The 17,509-nt window shown below is 38.8% G+C and overlaps 2 protein-coding genes across 3 annotated transcripts in view; one reads left to right on the forward strand and one right to left on the reverse strand.

The window, feature by feature from the left end:
• Window positions 1-1,973, forward strand: part of METTL21C (methyltransferase 21C, AARS1 lysine) — a 44,704-nt gene extending 42,731 nt beyond the window's left edge. Inside the window, exons 5-6 of the mRNA XM_009905244.2 lie at window positions 935-1,052; window positions 1,314-1,973. Of these exons, the coding sequence (XP_009903546.2) occupies window positions 935-1,052; window positions 1,314-1,708 (513 nt within the window). The 3' untranslated portion in view covers window positions 1,709-1,973. The remainder of the gene's footprint in view (window positions 1-934; window positions 1,053-1,313) is intronic.
• An 11-nt stretch (window positions 1,974-1,984) lies between these two features.
• TPP2 (tripeptidyl peptidase 2) overlaps window positions 1,985-17,509 on the reverse strand; it is a 62,113-nt gene continuing 46,588 nt past the window's right edge. For both annotated transcript variants that reach the window (XM_054162904.1, XM_054162903.1), the window contains 4 exons: window positions 16,262-16,392; window positions 14,766-14,973; window positions 3,703-3,822; window positions 1,985-2,989 (listed from right to left, as the gene is read on the reverse strand). In XM_054162904.1, the coding sequence (XP_054018879.1) occupies window positions 2,900-2,989; window positions 3,703-3,822; window positions 14,766-14,973; window positions 16,262-16,392 (549 nt within the window). In that variant the 3' untranslated portion in view covers window positions 1,985-2,899. The remainder of the gene's footprint in view (window positions 2,990-3,702; window positions 3,823-14,765; window positions 14,974-16,261; window positions 16,393-17,509) is intronic.

Below are 17,509 nucleotides of genomic sequence, written 5' to 3' on the forward strand. Positions count from 1 at the left end.
TTTCAAAATTTTTCTGATCCACATTTATTGAAAAAGCTCACAGAAAATGGCAGACAATTTCAAAACAATAGAGAAAAAGAAAGCATATGGGTGGGTGAAAACAGTATCACTTTGAAATGTCAGATCATCAGTTCTCACATTAATCAGGTACCAGAATGCAGATGGTGAAACTTTCCAAGAAAACTGAGAGGTTCCACAAATGGGACTGGTGATTCATTAGCTGTCAGCCTTCCCAGAGCATGTAGCCAGTATTGCATTATGAAAAGCACAAGAGTTAAAACAGTAACAGTAACACAATTCTAAAGAAGAGAAGCAAAAGGAGGAAGTTAGTTTCTTTGGCATCAGTTTACGGTGTTTATAAACAAGCAAGTTATAGTGTGTTGACCTTTATGAAGGTCTGATAAGCCATATAGTGCTGGATTTCAGTTTGGTTTGTGTGTGTGTGGTTTTGTAAGTTTTTATTACCATCAATATGCGAGTGTTGCACTGGTTAATGACATGTTTTTAATACTTCCTTTTCCACAACTTTAAAAAAACCCAACAAACAGAAAATTAGTTTTCAAAAGAATCTCTGCTGAAACTTGAATCTACTTTATGATAGTGATACACCAGAGCATTCTTTTTACATATTGTTAAACCTCTCGATTGCTGTTCTGACTGTATGGTTTACATCTAAACACTGCCTACCTTGAGCTGTCAGAGGACACACAGTGTATAGAAGTATGCAGCAAATCCATACCCTAAAACTAAAGCTAAGGTGTTTAATGTTTTTTAATATAAAAAACAGGACATGTCATAATTCTTTCCATATTACATTTTTATGTTACAGCCTTCATTGAGTATATAAAAAAAAGAAAATCTGTATAAAAACATCTAATTAATTTTCCTGCAACTTACCTGTTACTCTCTTACGGATATGTGTTAACTGTTTTAGGCACTGGCTTTATCTCAGTATCTGGAATCAAATCAAGAACAATTCAACCTCAGAGACAAAAAAGTTTTGGAAATCGGTGCTGGCACAGGCTTGGTTTCCATTGTGGCCTGCATGTTAGGTTAGTGAATTTGTATTTCTTTTTGAATTTCTTGTGAAAGTTGATCTAAATCATTAAGGCAATGAAGCAACAGTTTGAGAAAACTTCATCACTCCCTTGTTTTAAAGGAAAATTATTGTCAAATACCGTTTTGAGAATATAACTACGCTAGTAATTGGTGAGAGGGGAAGCTGGGGAAGTTGTGTAAAGATTATTTTACATTTGTATATATATTTTTCTACTACATACCTATGGAGTGAAAGAAATTCATGTTTTCTTTAGGAGCATATGTTACAGCTACTGATTTGCCTGAAGTTCTTGAAAATCTCTCATATAATATTTCAAGAAACACACAAAACATGAATATGCACAAACCTGAAGTAAGAAAACTGGTATGGGGAGAAGGACTCAGTGAAGACTTTCCTCTATCAACTCACCATTATGATTTCTTACTGGCAACTGATGTTGTATACCATCATGCAGCTTTGGACCCCCTGCTAGCAACAATGGAGTACTTTTGTAAGCCAGGAACAGTATTACTGTGGGCAAATAAATTCAGATTCACTACAGACTATGAATTTTTGGAAAGACTTTGCAATATATTTAAAACAACCATTTTAGCAGAATTTCCAGAATCTAATGTCAAGCTGCTTAAAGCTACAGTAAGAGAGAATTAAAGAGGAAGCTATTATTAATTTTGATTTAGTGGCAGCATCTTGCAGTTTGGAATGTTTTGCAGCATTACAGTGCACCTTCTGTGTATTTATGTTTGTAAAGCTGCAGCTGTATCTGAGTTTCGCATTACATGTTATGAAAAAAAGGGCAAGATAAATACATAGCAAATTGTCTCCTGTTGATAGATATGACCTGTTCAAGCAGACCAATGTCACTTCACTGAAGGAACCACGTTAGCAACATCTGTTAGTAAAAAAAAAGCTCTAAAAACAAAAAAAAAGGCAGCATTGATTTTCTGGGCTGCACTGAACTTCTGATGTTTGTAAGGTGTTTTCTTTCAGCAAGTTTCATTTATGTACTCCTTCAGAAACCAATACCATTTTTAGCTTCGTTATATGCTTTTATTACTTGTAAAATAGTATTTTAAAGCATCAGAGTGCACATGATGGTTTTTTGATCTTCAACTTTGCACATTTATTCTGCTATGTTTTACATTATTAAACATTTATGTATAGCTTTACAATACCTGATCAAGACTTAACTGTCTGGCACTTGTATACATGTATCAGCCTGTCCTGATACTCAGCTTCACATGGATTTTTGAGTTTGCCTGAAATCACTCCAAAATGAAGATTCACAAGAGCACCTATGCATCAGCAATTCCAAGTGACACATTTTAACAGTTTGAGAGGTTGAATTTTTCTTTAAAAAAAAATTAAATGTAAACTCTTGCAAACAATACAGGTAACAATGTCCCATTATTTTAGACTAATAAATAAGATTTTAGCTACTCCTGAAGTAGCTTTAAGGCCTTCATACAATTGAAAGTAAAATCAACATGTTAAAATTCAGCTTACTGTAAAAAATACAGAGCTTTTACAGGTTTGCAGTTAAAAGTAACAGTTGAGAACCTAACACACATGCAGTAAGCCTCTCCAGCCTATTTCCAAATCCTTGGTGTTGGCAGTTCTGGCACATCCATTGCCAGCAATGGGATGCACAATAAGGAAACTCCCTGATGACAGAGTTAGGTTAACGGGTATTAAGCTGTACCCAGGTGCCTTTACTGATAAATACACACAATTTAATAATCAGCATTCAGTAATGAAAACATGCATTCTGAGAAAGTCAAACTTATCTTTTAATAACCTGCCCCATATAAAAATCACTTTAGGTTTACAATGCTTGGGTTTCTAGAATACACAATAATCAGGTGGGTACATGACAGGAAGCCAGTTTTCGGTGAAAGATGCACAATGAGTCCATCCAAGCAACTTCATTAGCTGAAGGGGGAAAAAAAGGTGGGGGGAGGGGAAGCATTAAAAAGCGCTCTTGAGCTGTCATCTTTTAAAAACAAAACAGAAGAAAACACCAACAAAACCAAACCCAAATCCTTCCAAACACTGCATTGATCCCAGTATCTTACTAAAGATGTCTATTACCTTAAAGGTAACACATTGCACAACTGGCGATCTTTGAGTCTACTCAGTCCTGAAAATGGGGAAAAAATACATTCCATAGGATCTACAGTTTTTTAATTCAATACACAAAAATTGTCTTTGCAGTTACAGTACTCCCTATTAATTCTCCACCTGTATTTTACTACCAATAATTGTGATTAATCATAGTAAAAAAACCCAGTGGTTAAGCAGCAACATAATGGGATTTAAGTTGGCAGATGAGCTTTGGCTAATTTGTCTATGCTTGCTTTATACCCCAGAGTAGGTTCCAGAATGTAAATCTGCTAACAATGATTAGTCACAAACTAGCTACTCTAGGGGAAAGAACAAGGGGGTGAGAGTGGGTTGGGAAATTGAAAATAAAACCCGCTATCAAAAGTGGAGACCAAACCAGAGAAGCCTGGATAAAGTCAAAATGTTAAGTTCAGCAAGTTCCACAATATAAAAAGTATGACAAATTCCAGAAAACTTGTACCTAACTTTCAAAAGCTTTCTTGGTGTGAATGTGTCCTGTTACATTACCAAATACACCTTACCTGAATGCAGTTTTTCAAGTTGTCCTTCGTTGGCTTCTCTTCGGCAAGTTTTGTGGCAAACTTGAGACCTCGCCCATACATTTTATTTACTAACGCATGCTTATAGGCAAAAGTCAAAACCTACAACGGGAAAACAAAGGAAAATGAGATACTTGATATTTTGGTCTTAAAAGGCTTAATAAGTAATAGCAGATTCTGTTCAGGTAACAGAAGTGATTTAAAGTAAAACATTTGCACAAGATAACTTGCATTTTAATTTGCAAAAAAACATGTGATTCACAGTAGTAGTTACAGACATGAATTTCCTAGAGACTATTTTTGACTTCATGAACATATTTGACTTCAGAATATCTTACGCAACACAGATGTCATTGCTGTAATTGTTTTATTCATTACATCTGTAGCTTCTTTGGATTTCCATTTTCTGGAATCAGCTATATGATGCATATAAAATAAAAATAAATAAACAAAAAGCAAGAGCCAGGCAGGTATACCTTTGACCTACAGAAACAAAGATCCAACTGAGAGTTTCAGTTCCTAGGAAGTCAAAAACTTACTGCAGAAACACACATGAATATACATTGCTAATGATATGTACACTCACACACAGAGAAATGCACATAATTATACACAAGCAATGAAGACAAGTAAGCATGAAGACACATCTCACGTTTTCAGTCAGCTCCTCACTATTGGTAATTTATTAAGAGATTATTAAAAAAACCCAAACAAACAACAAAACACCTCTTCCTCTTAATAAGGATCCTGAAGAGACAGCTTACAATACTTGTCCAGGCTATAACTAACATTCACAAATCAATGTGTCACTTAGGAGCTGATGTAAAATAAACCAGGTTCTTCACAGCCAAACACTGCCAGCATTCAGAGTGCTGCCAGCTAGGTCATACTACTTCACTATTTACAGCACTCAAGATTTAGTGCAATCAAGACACAGTCCCATTGCAATGTCCATAGTAAAGAGTTTCCTTTTATTTTTTTACTGAAGAGTGACACAGCAGAAATATTGTTGAATATGGTGGTATTTCTGTTGTTGGCAAAGTTTATGAAATCTCACATTGGACTTCGCTATCCATTTCCCTTCACTCATTACAATATTTTTTCCTCCCTTCTCCTTCCTTGAACAAAACTTTTGATTTCCCAATGTTCACTTCAAATACCCTACTAAGAAAAGCTAACAAAACCATTTCAAGGATGTTCAGAAAGAGATATTCTGCATCACAGAAAAAACCCAATAATTTAAAGTATCTCTTAAGAATATAAACATTAAGGAATCCAAGATCCAAATACTGCAAATGCTGCTTTTTAGCTGCCTGAACACTTCCACTGAATGTTTATCACATAAGTAAGTCTTTGCAAGATTAGTACTTCAAAGATTGAGTTACAAATGAAGTAACAAACCTCACTGACAAGTAAAAGTTTAATTCTGAAGCTCTAAAGCACATGCCAAGCAATCATAGAATGGTTTGTGTTGGAAGGGACCTCCAAAGGTCCTCTAGTCCAACTTCCCTGCAGTGGGCAGGGACATCTTTCACCAGATCAGCTTGCTCAGAGCCTTGTCCAACCTGACTTCGAAGATGTCCAGGGACAGGGCCTCAACTACCTCCCTGACTAACCTGTTTCAGTGATGAAGAATTCTTCTGTCTTCATGTATTTAACTCACTGTGTTGAAGTATTTACTTAAGCTGTTGTAGCTTCACACACACACATATGCAACAATGAGCATACAGCACCATTCACGTATAGATTTTCCAAGTATCGCTATTGGAAAAACACTTTGCATGCTGCGTTCTCAATCCAATTACTTTGGATATTTTCTGAAAGCAAAACACACCAGCAAACACTTCCAAATAACTGCTCAGTGGATCCATTAGCAGATTTAGTTGGTTAAACTAAAAAAAAACAAACCAAAAAACCCAAAAAACAAAAACACCAACCAAAACAAACCAACAACCCCTCCCCCCCCAACTAAAACAAACAAAAATACACACTTTGAAAAATATATAAACCACAATCCCTTCTGTAGAAGACAAAAACCAATAAAACCCCAAAATGAACAAAAAAAAAATCAAATGGAAAATGCATTGGAGCTTTCAGCAAATGTAACATATTGGAGGCTAACCAGAAATAATGTCACTGCTCTAGTAAGAAAGCTCTTACCTGACCCTGTAAGTTTTGAATGGTTATTGAACATCAGTGATAAAGGCAGGAGGAAAGCCACTTGACAGCATTTCTTTCGTAACAGGGCTTCCTAGAGTTTTTGTGGCAAGAAAACAAAGCATTTTACGAAACACCCTTGCTCTGGCCAGATAAAAAGTTTGGGTATTTCTAAGTGAGAAAAATTTGTCTGCAGGACCAAAAGATTGAAAACAATGCTCAAAAATCTCTTGATAAGAGACAGTAATTTCTGCCCGAATGCATGGAAGAAAGCCTCAATCAACTGCGTACAAGTTAAGTTAAACTACTAAAAGTTCACTAGCATTTCTTAAGAATGCTTAAAAATCAGAGTAAGTTTACAAACAGAAAATGTTAGGTATGAAATAATACTATAGAAGTAGTACACCTTGGCCAAATTAAGCCTTATAATTAAAATATTGCAAGCTTCATAAGAACACAGAAATGAAGACTATGAGTCCTTGATATGTGTAAACAAAATAGAATAGAATAAACCAGGTTGGAAGAGACCTTCAAGATCATCGCATCCAACCTATTATCCAGCCCACCTAATCAAGTTAACCATGCAACTGGAGTGCTATTAAGATGTAAAAGAAAACAGTTACTAAGTGTATAACAATGGCAAATAAACCATTTTGTAGTATCTAAAAGCAGCTGCTAGATAAAAAAGAAGCAATTCTAAGTATTTGATATTATTTCATAATTTCAATAAATATAACAACAGAACAAGTGATATGGCCCAGACATTGCCCAAAAAGCAATAAACAAAAGGTAACATGAAAAGGCAATGCATACTTCTAGGACATTGACGGGGGGTGAGATACTTCATGGACAAAGCTAATGGCCCGTAATATTAAAATGTGCCAAGAGCCAGATCCATAAAAGTAGTTGGATGTCCATCTCCTAATGAGCTGCCTCACTTACCACTGGCTACATAAATATGTATGTTTAGGACAGTAAAAAGCTGATGTGGTTTCTCCAAAGACATCTGCAAAGCTAATGTGTTTAAAAGCCTGAAAACACTCCTCAAAAAAAAGAATGCACTTTGAATCCAGCACCACTGAACTACCTAATAAAACCTTCCTAGTATCTTAATACTGTTACCTATGAAAGGGAAGGAGACCTCTACAATCAGTTATGCAAGTTTTAAATCACCTTTTAAAATAGTTATCTACATTCACACATAATTAAAATACTAGGTTAAGTGATATAATCTACAGATAACACACTGCAGCTACTTGAAGGAACACTGAAGTTGCAATGTTTATAAATGCCAAATAAGTTTTTTCATGTTCATATATATCTATGATAACAAACTAAGGTTTCTCAGCAGTAGAAGACAAGGGCAATGGAGAAAACAGCTGCATTAGGTGAGAGCAGCTCAATTATCTTCTTAATCTAGTGGCTGAACTGAAGGGAGAAGTTGCTAGACTTAGGACTGTACAGGAACATGAAAGGGAGTTGGATTTTAGGAACGAGGCTCTGCAGGCTCTCCTAGCAGAGGGAGGTGATGATACAGGTCCCTGATAAGAGACACAAAGTAAACCCCTCATGGCTCCCCTCACCTTCCCAGCTGCCCTTGCAAAACAAAATGTGGGGCACTGGAAGTTGAGGGTGAGGTGAATGAGAAGACAGAAGAGACACCATCTGAGGTGTTACCTTAAAGCCAAACACTCTGCCCCTCGCATCAGGACTTGTTCCCTTAAAAAAAAATGAGGAGAGTAGTTGTCATTGGTGATTCCCTCCTGAGGGGAACAGAGGGCCCTGTATGTTGGCCAGATCCTTCCCACAGGGAAGTCTGCTGCTTCCCTGGGGCCTGGGTCAGAGATGTTACCAGAAGGCTTCCTAGTCTGGTACAGTCCTCTGATTACCATCCCTTGATAGTTATGCAGGAGGGGAGCGATGATGTTGAAACCAGAGGTCCAAAGGCAATCAAGGAGGACTTCAAGGCTCTGGGAAAACTGCTTGAGGGCTCAGGGGCACCAGTAATTTTTTCATCAATACCCTTAGTTGCAAGAAGGAATACTGAAAGGAACAGGAAAGCAGGTGTAATTAAGAAGTAGCTCAGAGGCTGGTGCAACCAACAGAATTTTGGGGTTTCCGACCTTGGACCTGGTGCCACAGAAATTTCCCTGATAGCAACAGGTGGAGCACATACATCCCAGAGGGGAAAAAAGGTCCTAGCACATAAGAACAGCCTATCCCACAAAGGGAAAAGGGTTCTAGGAAGGGAGTTGGCAGGTGTCACTGACAAGGCTTTAAACTAGATTTGAAGGGGGAAGGGGCTGAAACCAGTTTCTCAAGACAGAAATCTGAGGGTGGTAAGCTGGAGTCAGGAGCAAAACCAGCAGCCCAGCTGAAGTGCATGTACACTAATACATGTAAGGGTAACAAACAAGAGGAGTGGAAGCCTTGTTACAGCAGGAAAGTAGAATACCAAAATATTTTATAAACATTTAGCCAGTGTGCCCCTTTCTTAAAGGCACAGCGTCAAACGGCCACAATTTGCCATCACAGAAACATGGTGGGATAACTCACATGACTGGAGCACTGTAATTGATGGCTACAGGCTCTTCAGGAGAGACAGGCCAGGGAGAAGGGGAGGAGGGGTGGCCCTGGATGAGGGGATTGAGTCCATCATCTGTAAATTTGCAGATGACACCAAGCTTGGGGCAGGTGTTGATCTGTTAGAGGGTAGGAGATCTCTGCAGAGGGACCTTGACAGGCTGGACAGATGGGCAGAGTCCAACGGCATGAGATTTAACACATCTAAGTGCCGGGTTCTACACACTGGCCACAACAACCCCATGCAGTGTTATGGGCTGAGGTCAGAGTGGCTGGAGAGTGGCCAGGCAGAAAGGGACCTGGGGGTAATGGTTGATAGTAGGCTGAACATGAGCCAGCAGTGTGCCCATGTGGCCAAGAAGGCCAATGGCATCCTGGCCTGTATCAGGAACAGTGTGGCCAGCAGGAGCAAGGAAGTCATTGTGGCCCTGTACTCAGCACTGGTTAGGCCACACCTTGAGTACTGTGTCCAGTTCTGGGCCCCTCAGTTTAGGAAAGATGGAATGCTGGAATGTGTCCAGAGAAGGGCAATAAAGCTGCTGATGGCTTTGGAGCATAAGCCCTATGAAAAGAGGCTGAGGGAGCTGGGGTTGCTTAGCCTGGAGAAGTCTCAGAGGAGACCTTATTGCTGTCTACAACTACCTGAAGGGAGATTGTAGCCAGGTGGGGGTTGGTATCTTCTCCCAGGCAATCAGCATCAGGACAAGAGGACACAGTCTCAAGCTGCGCCAGGGGAGGTTTAGGCTGGATGTTAGGAAGAAGTTCTTCACAGAAGGAGTGATTGCCATTGGAATGGGCTGCCCAGGGAGGTGGTGGAGTCACCATCACAGGAGGTGTTTAAGAGGGGACTGGATGAGGCACTTGGTGCCATGGTTTAGTTGATTAGGTGGTGTTGGGTGATAGGTTGGACTTGATGATCTCAAAGGTCTTTTCCAGCCTGGTTAATTCTATTCTACCTTTGTTGCCTCCTGTCTGTTCTGTCAACTGGCCAATTACAAATACAAGGAGTATTCATATTGAAAAATAAAACAGTTTGCTCATATTTTGAAGGATGGAGGGCAGTTAAGGGAATCAAGTATCCAGCAACCAGCTTTTGGCAGCAACTGAGTATGATCAGCTAGGAAAAACAGCTTCATCTGACAGTGCAGACAGTAATATGAAAAAAAATCCTGGATAAAGATGCTTAGAAGACAAGATGGAAAGTTCTGTGCCTTTTATTTGCTTTTTCTACTTATTTTTAAATGTGACTTTGCTTTTCCCCAACATATGGCCTAACGTTGAGGAGCATTAAACTCTACAGATGGGCTATTACCAGAAACAAACTGGCAAAAGTCTCACTGCTCTCCTGTAGCAATTTTGTTTGATTTTGGCCCACAAATTTTAAAGCTACATTCTAGTAAACAAGAAAAATGCTGAAACTTACACACCATTATTACAACTCCTAAATCCCTATCACAAATGCATCAGAATAAACACATGGAGTCTCAACTGGAGGGTATTTTTAAATGCTTTTGTGTACACAGGGGGACATAAGAATTTCCTTTCATGCTTCCCTATGCACTTGCTACTATATAGGGAAATGGGCTTTCTTCAATGGAAAACAGGTAATTCAAAAAGGACTAACAAGTACACTGTGAGAGTACCTGGTTTACTAGAAACAGATCAGAAGTACACAGAGAAGTTGTCTGCCTGTGGTTTAAAAAATTTAGTTAGCCTTTTAATTACTGGACATCTGGATGAACTTTGACTTATATGAAGCTTCAAAAGAAAAACACTTAGAGAAGTGTGTCTAACTAAAGCCATATACATGTTTGAACGATCAGTGCAGTATTCAAGTGTCTTATTTCCATCCTTTCACACCCAGTTGTTTCATTTTCCCAGAGCTAATGTCTCAAAACTACTTCCACATACAGGTAAAGCTCCACTTTTTCATTTCCAACACAGTGCTTTAGAGTAAGTTGACTCTTGAGGACTCTCATTTGAAGGACATTCACCCCTGATTCCAAATCTCTACTCCACTCTACCCTTCCTCTTTCCAAATCTCTCTTGCTATCCAAAAGGCCAATGAGTCATAAGAAGTTCAGTGACTGAGCCAAATCACAATCCTTCATCACTCTCATCTAACTCAGTCCAAACTAGCATTACAAAAAGGCCATTAAAGCCCTTATTTCTTATTTTCTACCACAACGAAGTGAATTTTGTGAAGTTAATGTCAGCTCAATTGAAGAACATATCCAATGCTTTTGACCTTACTCTAGTGAAAATCTGACAAAATCTGATTAGACAAAATCTGTTTGGAAGCCTTAAACACCACTTCACAAATTAAGTCCTCAACGTTTTTCATGAACTTATCTCAAAGGAAGCAAGCTAAATGAACAGTATGGTTCTCCTTAAACAGTCAAAACTTGCAATTTTCCTCCAACAGTCTATAAAATAAAATTTGCATGAAGTTATTTGAATCTGTCTTTAAAATGACAAAATATTTCATAAGTTCAGCAGCATATCACAAGCAATACAGAAGATTTATGCAACTGTTTCTTCCAAACAGACAGAAGATGCAAAAGAGGCAGACCAGAAGTCACTGCAGACATGTAGAACATGTTCTCAGACAATCTCATAGGCAGAAGACACTTATTTTTAATTCAAACAGGAAGCTAAGAAAGCTTTAAGCACAATCTCACTCACAAAACTTATCAGACATTATGAATAAAAATGAATACTGACCAGACAGCTTGAACATAGGATGTAGTTTGGTAGAGGTGGGTGGAATGAAGGAACTACAATGCATTAATTTTTGAAGAAAAGTTACAACCCATGACACAGGGGTACAGCTTTTCTCACAGTTGCAATTATATTCCTACTGTCTTTGTTGTAAAAACTCTCTCTTACGCTTTTTTGGTGTCAGACCATATCACAATTATGTGACCCTCAAGAAAGCTAAATAAAGCATAATTGGATCATTATCACATGTTTATGATTTTGAATGACTGAAGAATACTCTCTCATTGGCTGGAAACTAGTGCTAATAACCGAAACAGGTGGTCTGAAGAGAGTAATTGCTAATTAGAGCCAGTTCCTAAGAAAATTACTAGATAGACATGACACCTGTTAGCAAAGGCAACTGAAGAATACAAACAGCAGCAAGCATGAAACTTCTAGTAAGCATTTTTTTCCTCAACTGAAAGTAACTCTTTTTACCCTTGCCCTTGTTCTTTTTTTCCAAATCTGTTATCATGAAAAAAGGTCATTGGAGTACTCCATCTTATTTCAAAGCAAAATTCTCCATCCCATCAATACCCAAATCACATGACTCTCACTCCTTATCCTTTCACTCTCCAGAAAAAACACACCTCAACATATAAAAATGAACAATTGCATGCCTCAGTTCCAATAATCATGTGAAAGATTTAAGGAGCAGTATATATTTTCTTTCCCTTCAAACTTACTATTTTTAACCTTATCTCTAGATACTGCTGGGATTATAATTACTGAACAGTACCATGAAAGAGATAAGAGGATACATTCATCATGTGATCTTTAGACACATTAAATTGATGGCTAGCAAAACACACTCCATTGTTACTGATAAACATACATGCTCCTAGATCACAGAAAACATGAAGAAAACCACCACAGAAAATAGCAAAGCTACATAAATTACATGCCATGCAGTTGCTGAATCACAAAATGGTTCAGGGAGCTCTTGAGACCACCTAGTTCAAGCAAGCTCTCTGCTCAATGGGACCACCTATAGGAGGTTGCCCTGATCCAAGGCCAGTTAAGTTTTGACTACCTCCAAGGACTCTCCAGGCAACTCCTTGCAGAATTTGACCATCCTCACAAAAAAATCAACCCTCCAAACAAAACACCACCACCATCCTCCCAAAAAACCCCCACAGAAACAACCAATAACCACAAACAAAACTAAAGACTAGACCAAAACTCAGCTTTTTCTTGAAGGAAGTTCCCATGTTTTAGCTTGTGCCCATTGCATCTTCTCCTGTCACTGGGATCTACTGGGAAGAGTCTGGCTCATTTTTCACTCCTCTCATCATACATCTACACACTTTCTATTCCCCAGGATAAGCAGTCTCAACCTCTCCTCATGAGACAGAGGCTCAGTTCTTTAATCATCTTTGCAGCCCTTATACTACTTACGCTAGTAACTGTATTGATACAGCGTGATACATCCAGCAGCAAGAGAAGATAAAACATAGCCTGTATATGAGCCAGGAAGGGTTGAGTAAGAGTGGCTATGTACAGGTAGAAGACAGAAAGGCTGCAGAAAAGTACATGACAAAGATGAATCACAGAAGTCATTAGGATGGCAGTAGGATGGGCTCATCCTCCATTTTCAGAAGCCACCCATTTAAAATAGAGCACTCTAGATGGTTATTTCTGGGCTAGAAGCATCCTCAATGCATTGGTTTGGGGTGAGACAAGAGTTAATCTTCTTCACCATAGCTGGTACAGGGCTATGTTTTGGATCTGTGATTAGAATAGTGTTGACAACACAGGGATGTTTCAGCTGTGTAAGCACTGCTCATTGAGGCCTTTTCTTCTAGCACCATCCCACCAGCAAGCCTGTTGGGGGTGCCTGAGAATCTGGAAGGGAACACAGGCAGGATAGCTGACCCTAACTGACCAAAGGGCTATGCCATACCATAAGTCATTGTGCTCAGCAATAAAATCTATGGAGGAGATGGGAGAGAAGGTTCAGAGTTAAGATGTTTGTCTTACCAAGTAACAATCACATGTAATGAAGCCCTGCTTTCCCGGAGATGGCTGAACACCTCAGTGGATGAATTCCTTAAATTGCTTTGCTTGCACACTTTTTTTTACTTATTAAACTCACTTTATCTCAACCCATGAGCTGTTCCACTTTTGTTTCAAAGTCTCTTCCCCATCCTGCTGTGCAGGAGTCAGCAGCAGCTGTGTAGGGCTGAGGACAGTCAATTTACATTTCAATTTTACTAGTAAAAGCAAGAGGTAAAAGGAGACACACACAATGTGTGAACAATATGGAAGTTAAAAATCTAAAAAGTTTTGTCAGTCTTTCAATAGCAATTTAACTATATGGAAACATCAACTTTCAGAGCAAAACCTGAAAACACACTTAGATACATCCATGGTTAAGGCAGTTGAAGATGCAAGTTCAATCCCTAGTCTGTGAGATTCAAATCAGTCATTCATTCCAAGCCCAATATATGAATTCAAGACAGATGATGATTCCTGGCAAACAATGCATAGCGAAGAGTGATAAGCTCCCAACAAGCTGTCTATATTGGCATGTTTTCCACTAAAATAGTTCCCATCATCTTAAAGAAAATTGAAAGACAGCAGTAAAGCAGGGAGTCACTATACTGGAACACAGTACTGTATTTACACATAGACAGCAAGAAAACAATGTACTTAAAGCACAAACTGTGCTACCATGGCCTCCTGCTAAAGCACAAGTTTCTACTGGGAAGATTATTTACTGTCAAGGAAATTTAGCCATTTTTTTAGTTACAAAAAACCCAACTTTGAAATCATCAGAAATGCTTTGGCAATTTGAACAAATATATCAGCCACTTCATCTTCCATTAAAACACAGCCATATGCAAGAATTAAGCACAGTAACTAATTAATACTCACAAGCGTAACCGTTAAAGACTCAAAGTCAAACTCTGTAAATTAAAGGCTATGCAACTAATTACCTACAGAGGATTTATTTTTTTGTTTTAATTCTGGAATATCAGTCTTGAATGAAGTAGACCAAAAACTTAAATCACAGAATCAGGAACCTTGAAATGTGCTAACAAACATTTAAGTGTAATTACTTCCAAAGGTTTCTTCCTTTACCTCTACAGACATTATTGACAGAAAAACACAAAACTTCTCTTGTCCATAGTGTAGAAGAGGCTACAGAATGCAGGACTGAACAGAGTAGAGATGCTGCACACTTCTCTGTGTGTACAGCTAGAACAGTGCAGAGATAATCAAAAATATTCCCTGAAAAGTACAGAAAGAAGCAATTCAATAAAGCAAGCATCTTTCGCAGAGAACTCAGGTATTGTTCTAACCATTCCCTTAAGCTCTACGTTCACATGCACAGAGATGGGCTTACCATGGGTTTGACAGGATTGGCAAAACCTCTGTGGAAAAAAGGTCATTAAGGATGCACAACATATGGGGACAGTGTGAAAAAGTAGAAGGGAAATATGTATGAGGCTGTGCACACCAAGGTGGTGCAAAATTCCAGGAGAAACCGTCAAAAACCCCAACATGCAAAAGACAAAACAGAATCTGCTCTGCTCTCTTACCTTACTGTCAAATAGATCAGTCCATTTTGTTGTTTCCCAAAATGTCTCTGTCAAAGCTTCTGAGCAGCTCTCATGATCCTCATCTTTGCCTTCTGCATCATTGGAAGCAGCCCCTTCTTGGGCTTGCAAATGAAGAAGTTGGTCAGCCAGTGCACTTCCTTTTCGACAAAGTGCATCTACTAAAGTAGTCTTCTGTTTTTCCATTTCACTAGAAAGAGAAGCACAAAAATATTAAGGACTTTGTGGAGGTACAACATTAAAAATAGAATCAGTGCTGTACTGAGTATACTGCAGTTAGTAGATGCAAAATGAAAATAAGCACAAGGACAGATTTTAAAGCATAGCAATTTTCTATAAATTAGTAGGTAAAAAAAGGTGCCTACAGACACTGCAGCAAACAAGCTTAATTATCCTAATTCTGTAATGTCTTTGATGTCTTAAGGGAAGGCCAACTCAGGATTCTAAAACTGAATAAGCCAGCATCTAGAAATACAGTTTTATAGTTCCTGGTAATATAAACAGAGGGAGTCAAATCCACCGCTAACATAAGCAGTTACAATTCTGCTGACTTCAAAGGAATTGCACCCATTTAAAGCACCATTGAATCTGGTGTTCGGTTTCAGATGCTAGGTTCAACCACATGACCTAATGGGTCAACTTACCAAGAAATGTTTAGAATGAAGTTTATTATGACATAGCTTTGCTTTTATATCAGCAGTTCTAGAATTAGCCACAAGTATTCAGGATAGGTAGAACAGACAGGCTAATTTTATAATCAAAATATTTGATTTTGTATAAATTAATCAACAAATAAGCATTTCCCATTTGAAGGGCCAGATGTTCAAATCTGCTGCTCTATTTGCAACAACAACACTATGCCACACACTGCAAAAACCACTACTTTTTCTCCAGACTAGGGTGTCACTTTCAAAACACTGTCTTCCTAACGATATATACTGGCAATTCAGAGGAACAGCTATAGCTAAAGAAAAACAAAGGGTCTCAGAAATACTCTAAACTGCAAGTATGGTCACCATGCTTTTCATAAGTTAAATCTTTTGCAAGCAGTTACTTCTTAAGACTGCTGTCAACCTTGTCTTCAAGTACTCATCCAAAATGTTGCAAAGTATTACGAAAAGGTAGATAGCATTCAAAACACACACCTCAATATTGATATTCTTGTGGCCCCTCTGATTAAGCTTGATACAAAAACTTAATACCCTGTTTTCCCAAGATAGTTAAATCCTCAGAGCACCCATGCTTATTTTATTTACTATTTCCAAGTAATAATTTGCACTTTTCTGTGCTCCTGCATTCTGGAGATACAATCAGAGAACCAAGTAAGTTTTCAGTCAAAACTGAAATTACCTGTGGCCCAAAAAAATAATAAAAAAAGTTACTCACAAAAGCAGTAATAATTTAATTTTTTAGAAGCAGAGACTAATTACATAAGTTACAGAAACTGGATGCAAGAAGATTATTTACTGGGCAGGTACTTTTTTATAGTAGTTGCATCAGGCCTGGGATCAGTCTTCATGGCAAAATATACTGCTAAAGCTGTCTGGTCAATATGGGAGATTACAGTATTTGCAGCTTCAACAATTTCATCAAGTCTTTTCATTCGTTCCTAAAAAAAGAATGAAAGAGCTGTTCAGCACTGTGAAATCACATTACTTTATTAATTTTACAATCACTAGGATAAAAACAATGGTGTGCAGAAAAAACATAATTCAGTGTGTCTTCTTCCCCATTTGTGCCAGTTTTTGATTCAAAATACCTGGTAAATCTGCATTATCAAGATTTGCCAAATTTCACCGAAAATGAATTGTGAAGCGAGGTGGGTATATGCAAAATGCAGGGTTTACAGAAAGACAGCAACTTTTCAGTACAAATAAATTCTCTTCAGTAACGGTAGCAAATATGCAGTTTCAGAAACACAAAATCCGAATGAAACAAAAATATTCTAGCTACTGACATACACTTAAATCTGTTTATCTTCAGGACAAACAAAAAAAGCAGACATGCATACTTTGTTGTTTATGGCTCCCATTTTTGGGGATGATGATGGCTGTGGCGTATCAAAAGTTACTGTCCTCATTTCACAGTATCACTAAGGTTGGAAGAGACCTCGAGGATCATCGAGTCCAAGCCGTCACCACAGACCTCATGACTAGACCATGGCACCAAGTGCCATGTCTAATCCCCTCTTGAACACCTCCAGGGACGGTGACTCCACCACCTCCCTGGGCAGCCCACTCCACTGATGAACGACTCGCTCGAGTCTAAACCTCCCCTGGTGCAGCTTGAAACTGTGTCCCCTTGTTCCGGTGCTGGTTACCTGGGAGAAGAGACCAACCCCTTTCTGGCTACAACCACCCTTCAGGTAGTTGTAGAGGGCAATGAGGTCAGCCCTGAGCCTCCTCTTCTCCAGGCTAAACAGTCCCAGCTCCCTCAGCCTCTCCTCATAGGGCTTATGCTCAAGGCCTCTCCCCAGCCTTGTTGCCCTTCTCTGGACACGTTCAAGTGTCTCCATGTTCTTCTTAAACTGTGGGGCCCAGAACTGGACACAGTACTCAAGGTGCAGCCTAACCAATGCAGAGTACAAGGGCACAATGACCTCCCTGCTCCTGCATACTGCTGGCTCATGTTCAGGCAGCTGTCAATCAGCACCCCCAGGTCCCTCTCTGTTTGGGAGCTCTCCAGCCACTCTGACCCCAGCCTGTAGCTCTGCATGGGGTTGCCGT

This window comes from Dryobates pubescens, chromosome 7 (assembly GCF_014839835.1).
Source record: "Dryobates pubescens isolate bDryPub1 chromosome 7, bDryPub1.pri, whole genome shotgun sequence".
Classification (NCBI taxonomy): domain Eukaryota; kingdom Metazoa; phylum Chordata; class Aves; order Piciformes; family Picidae; genus Dryobates; species Dryobates pubescens.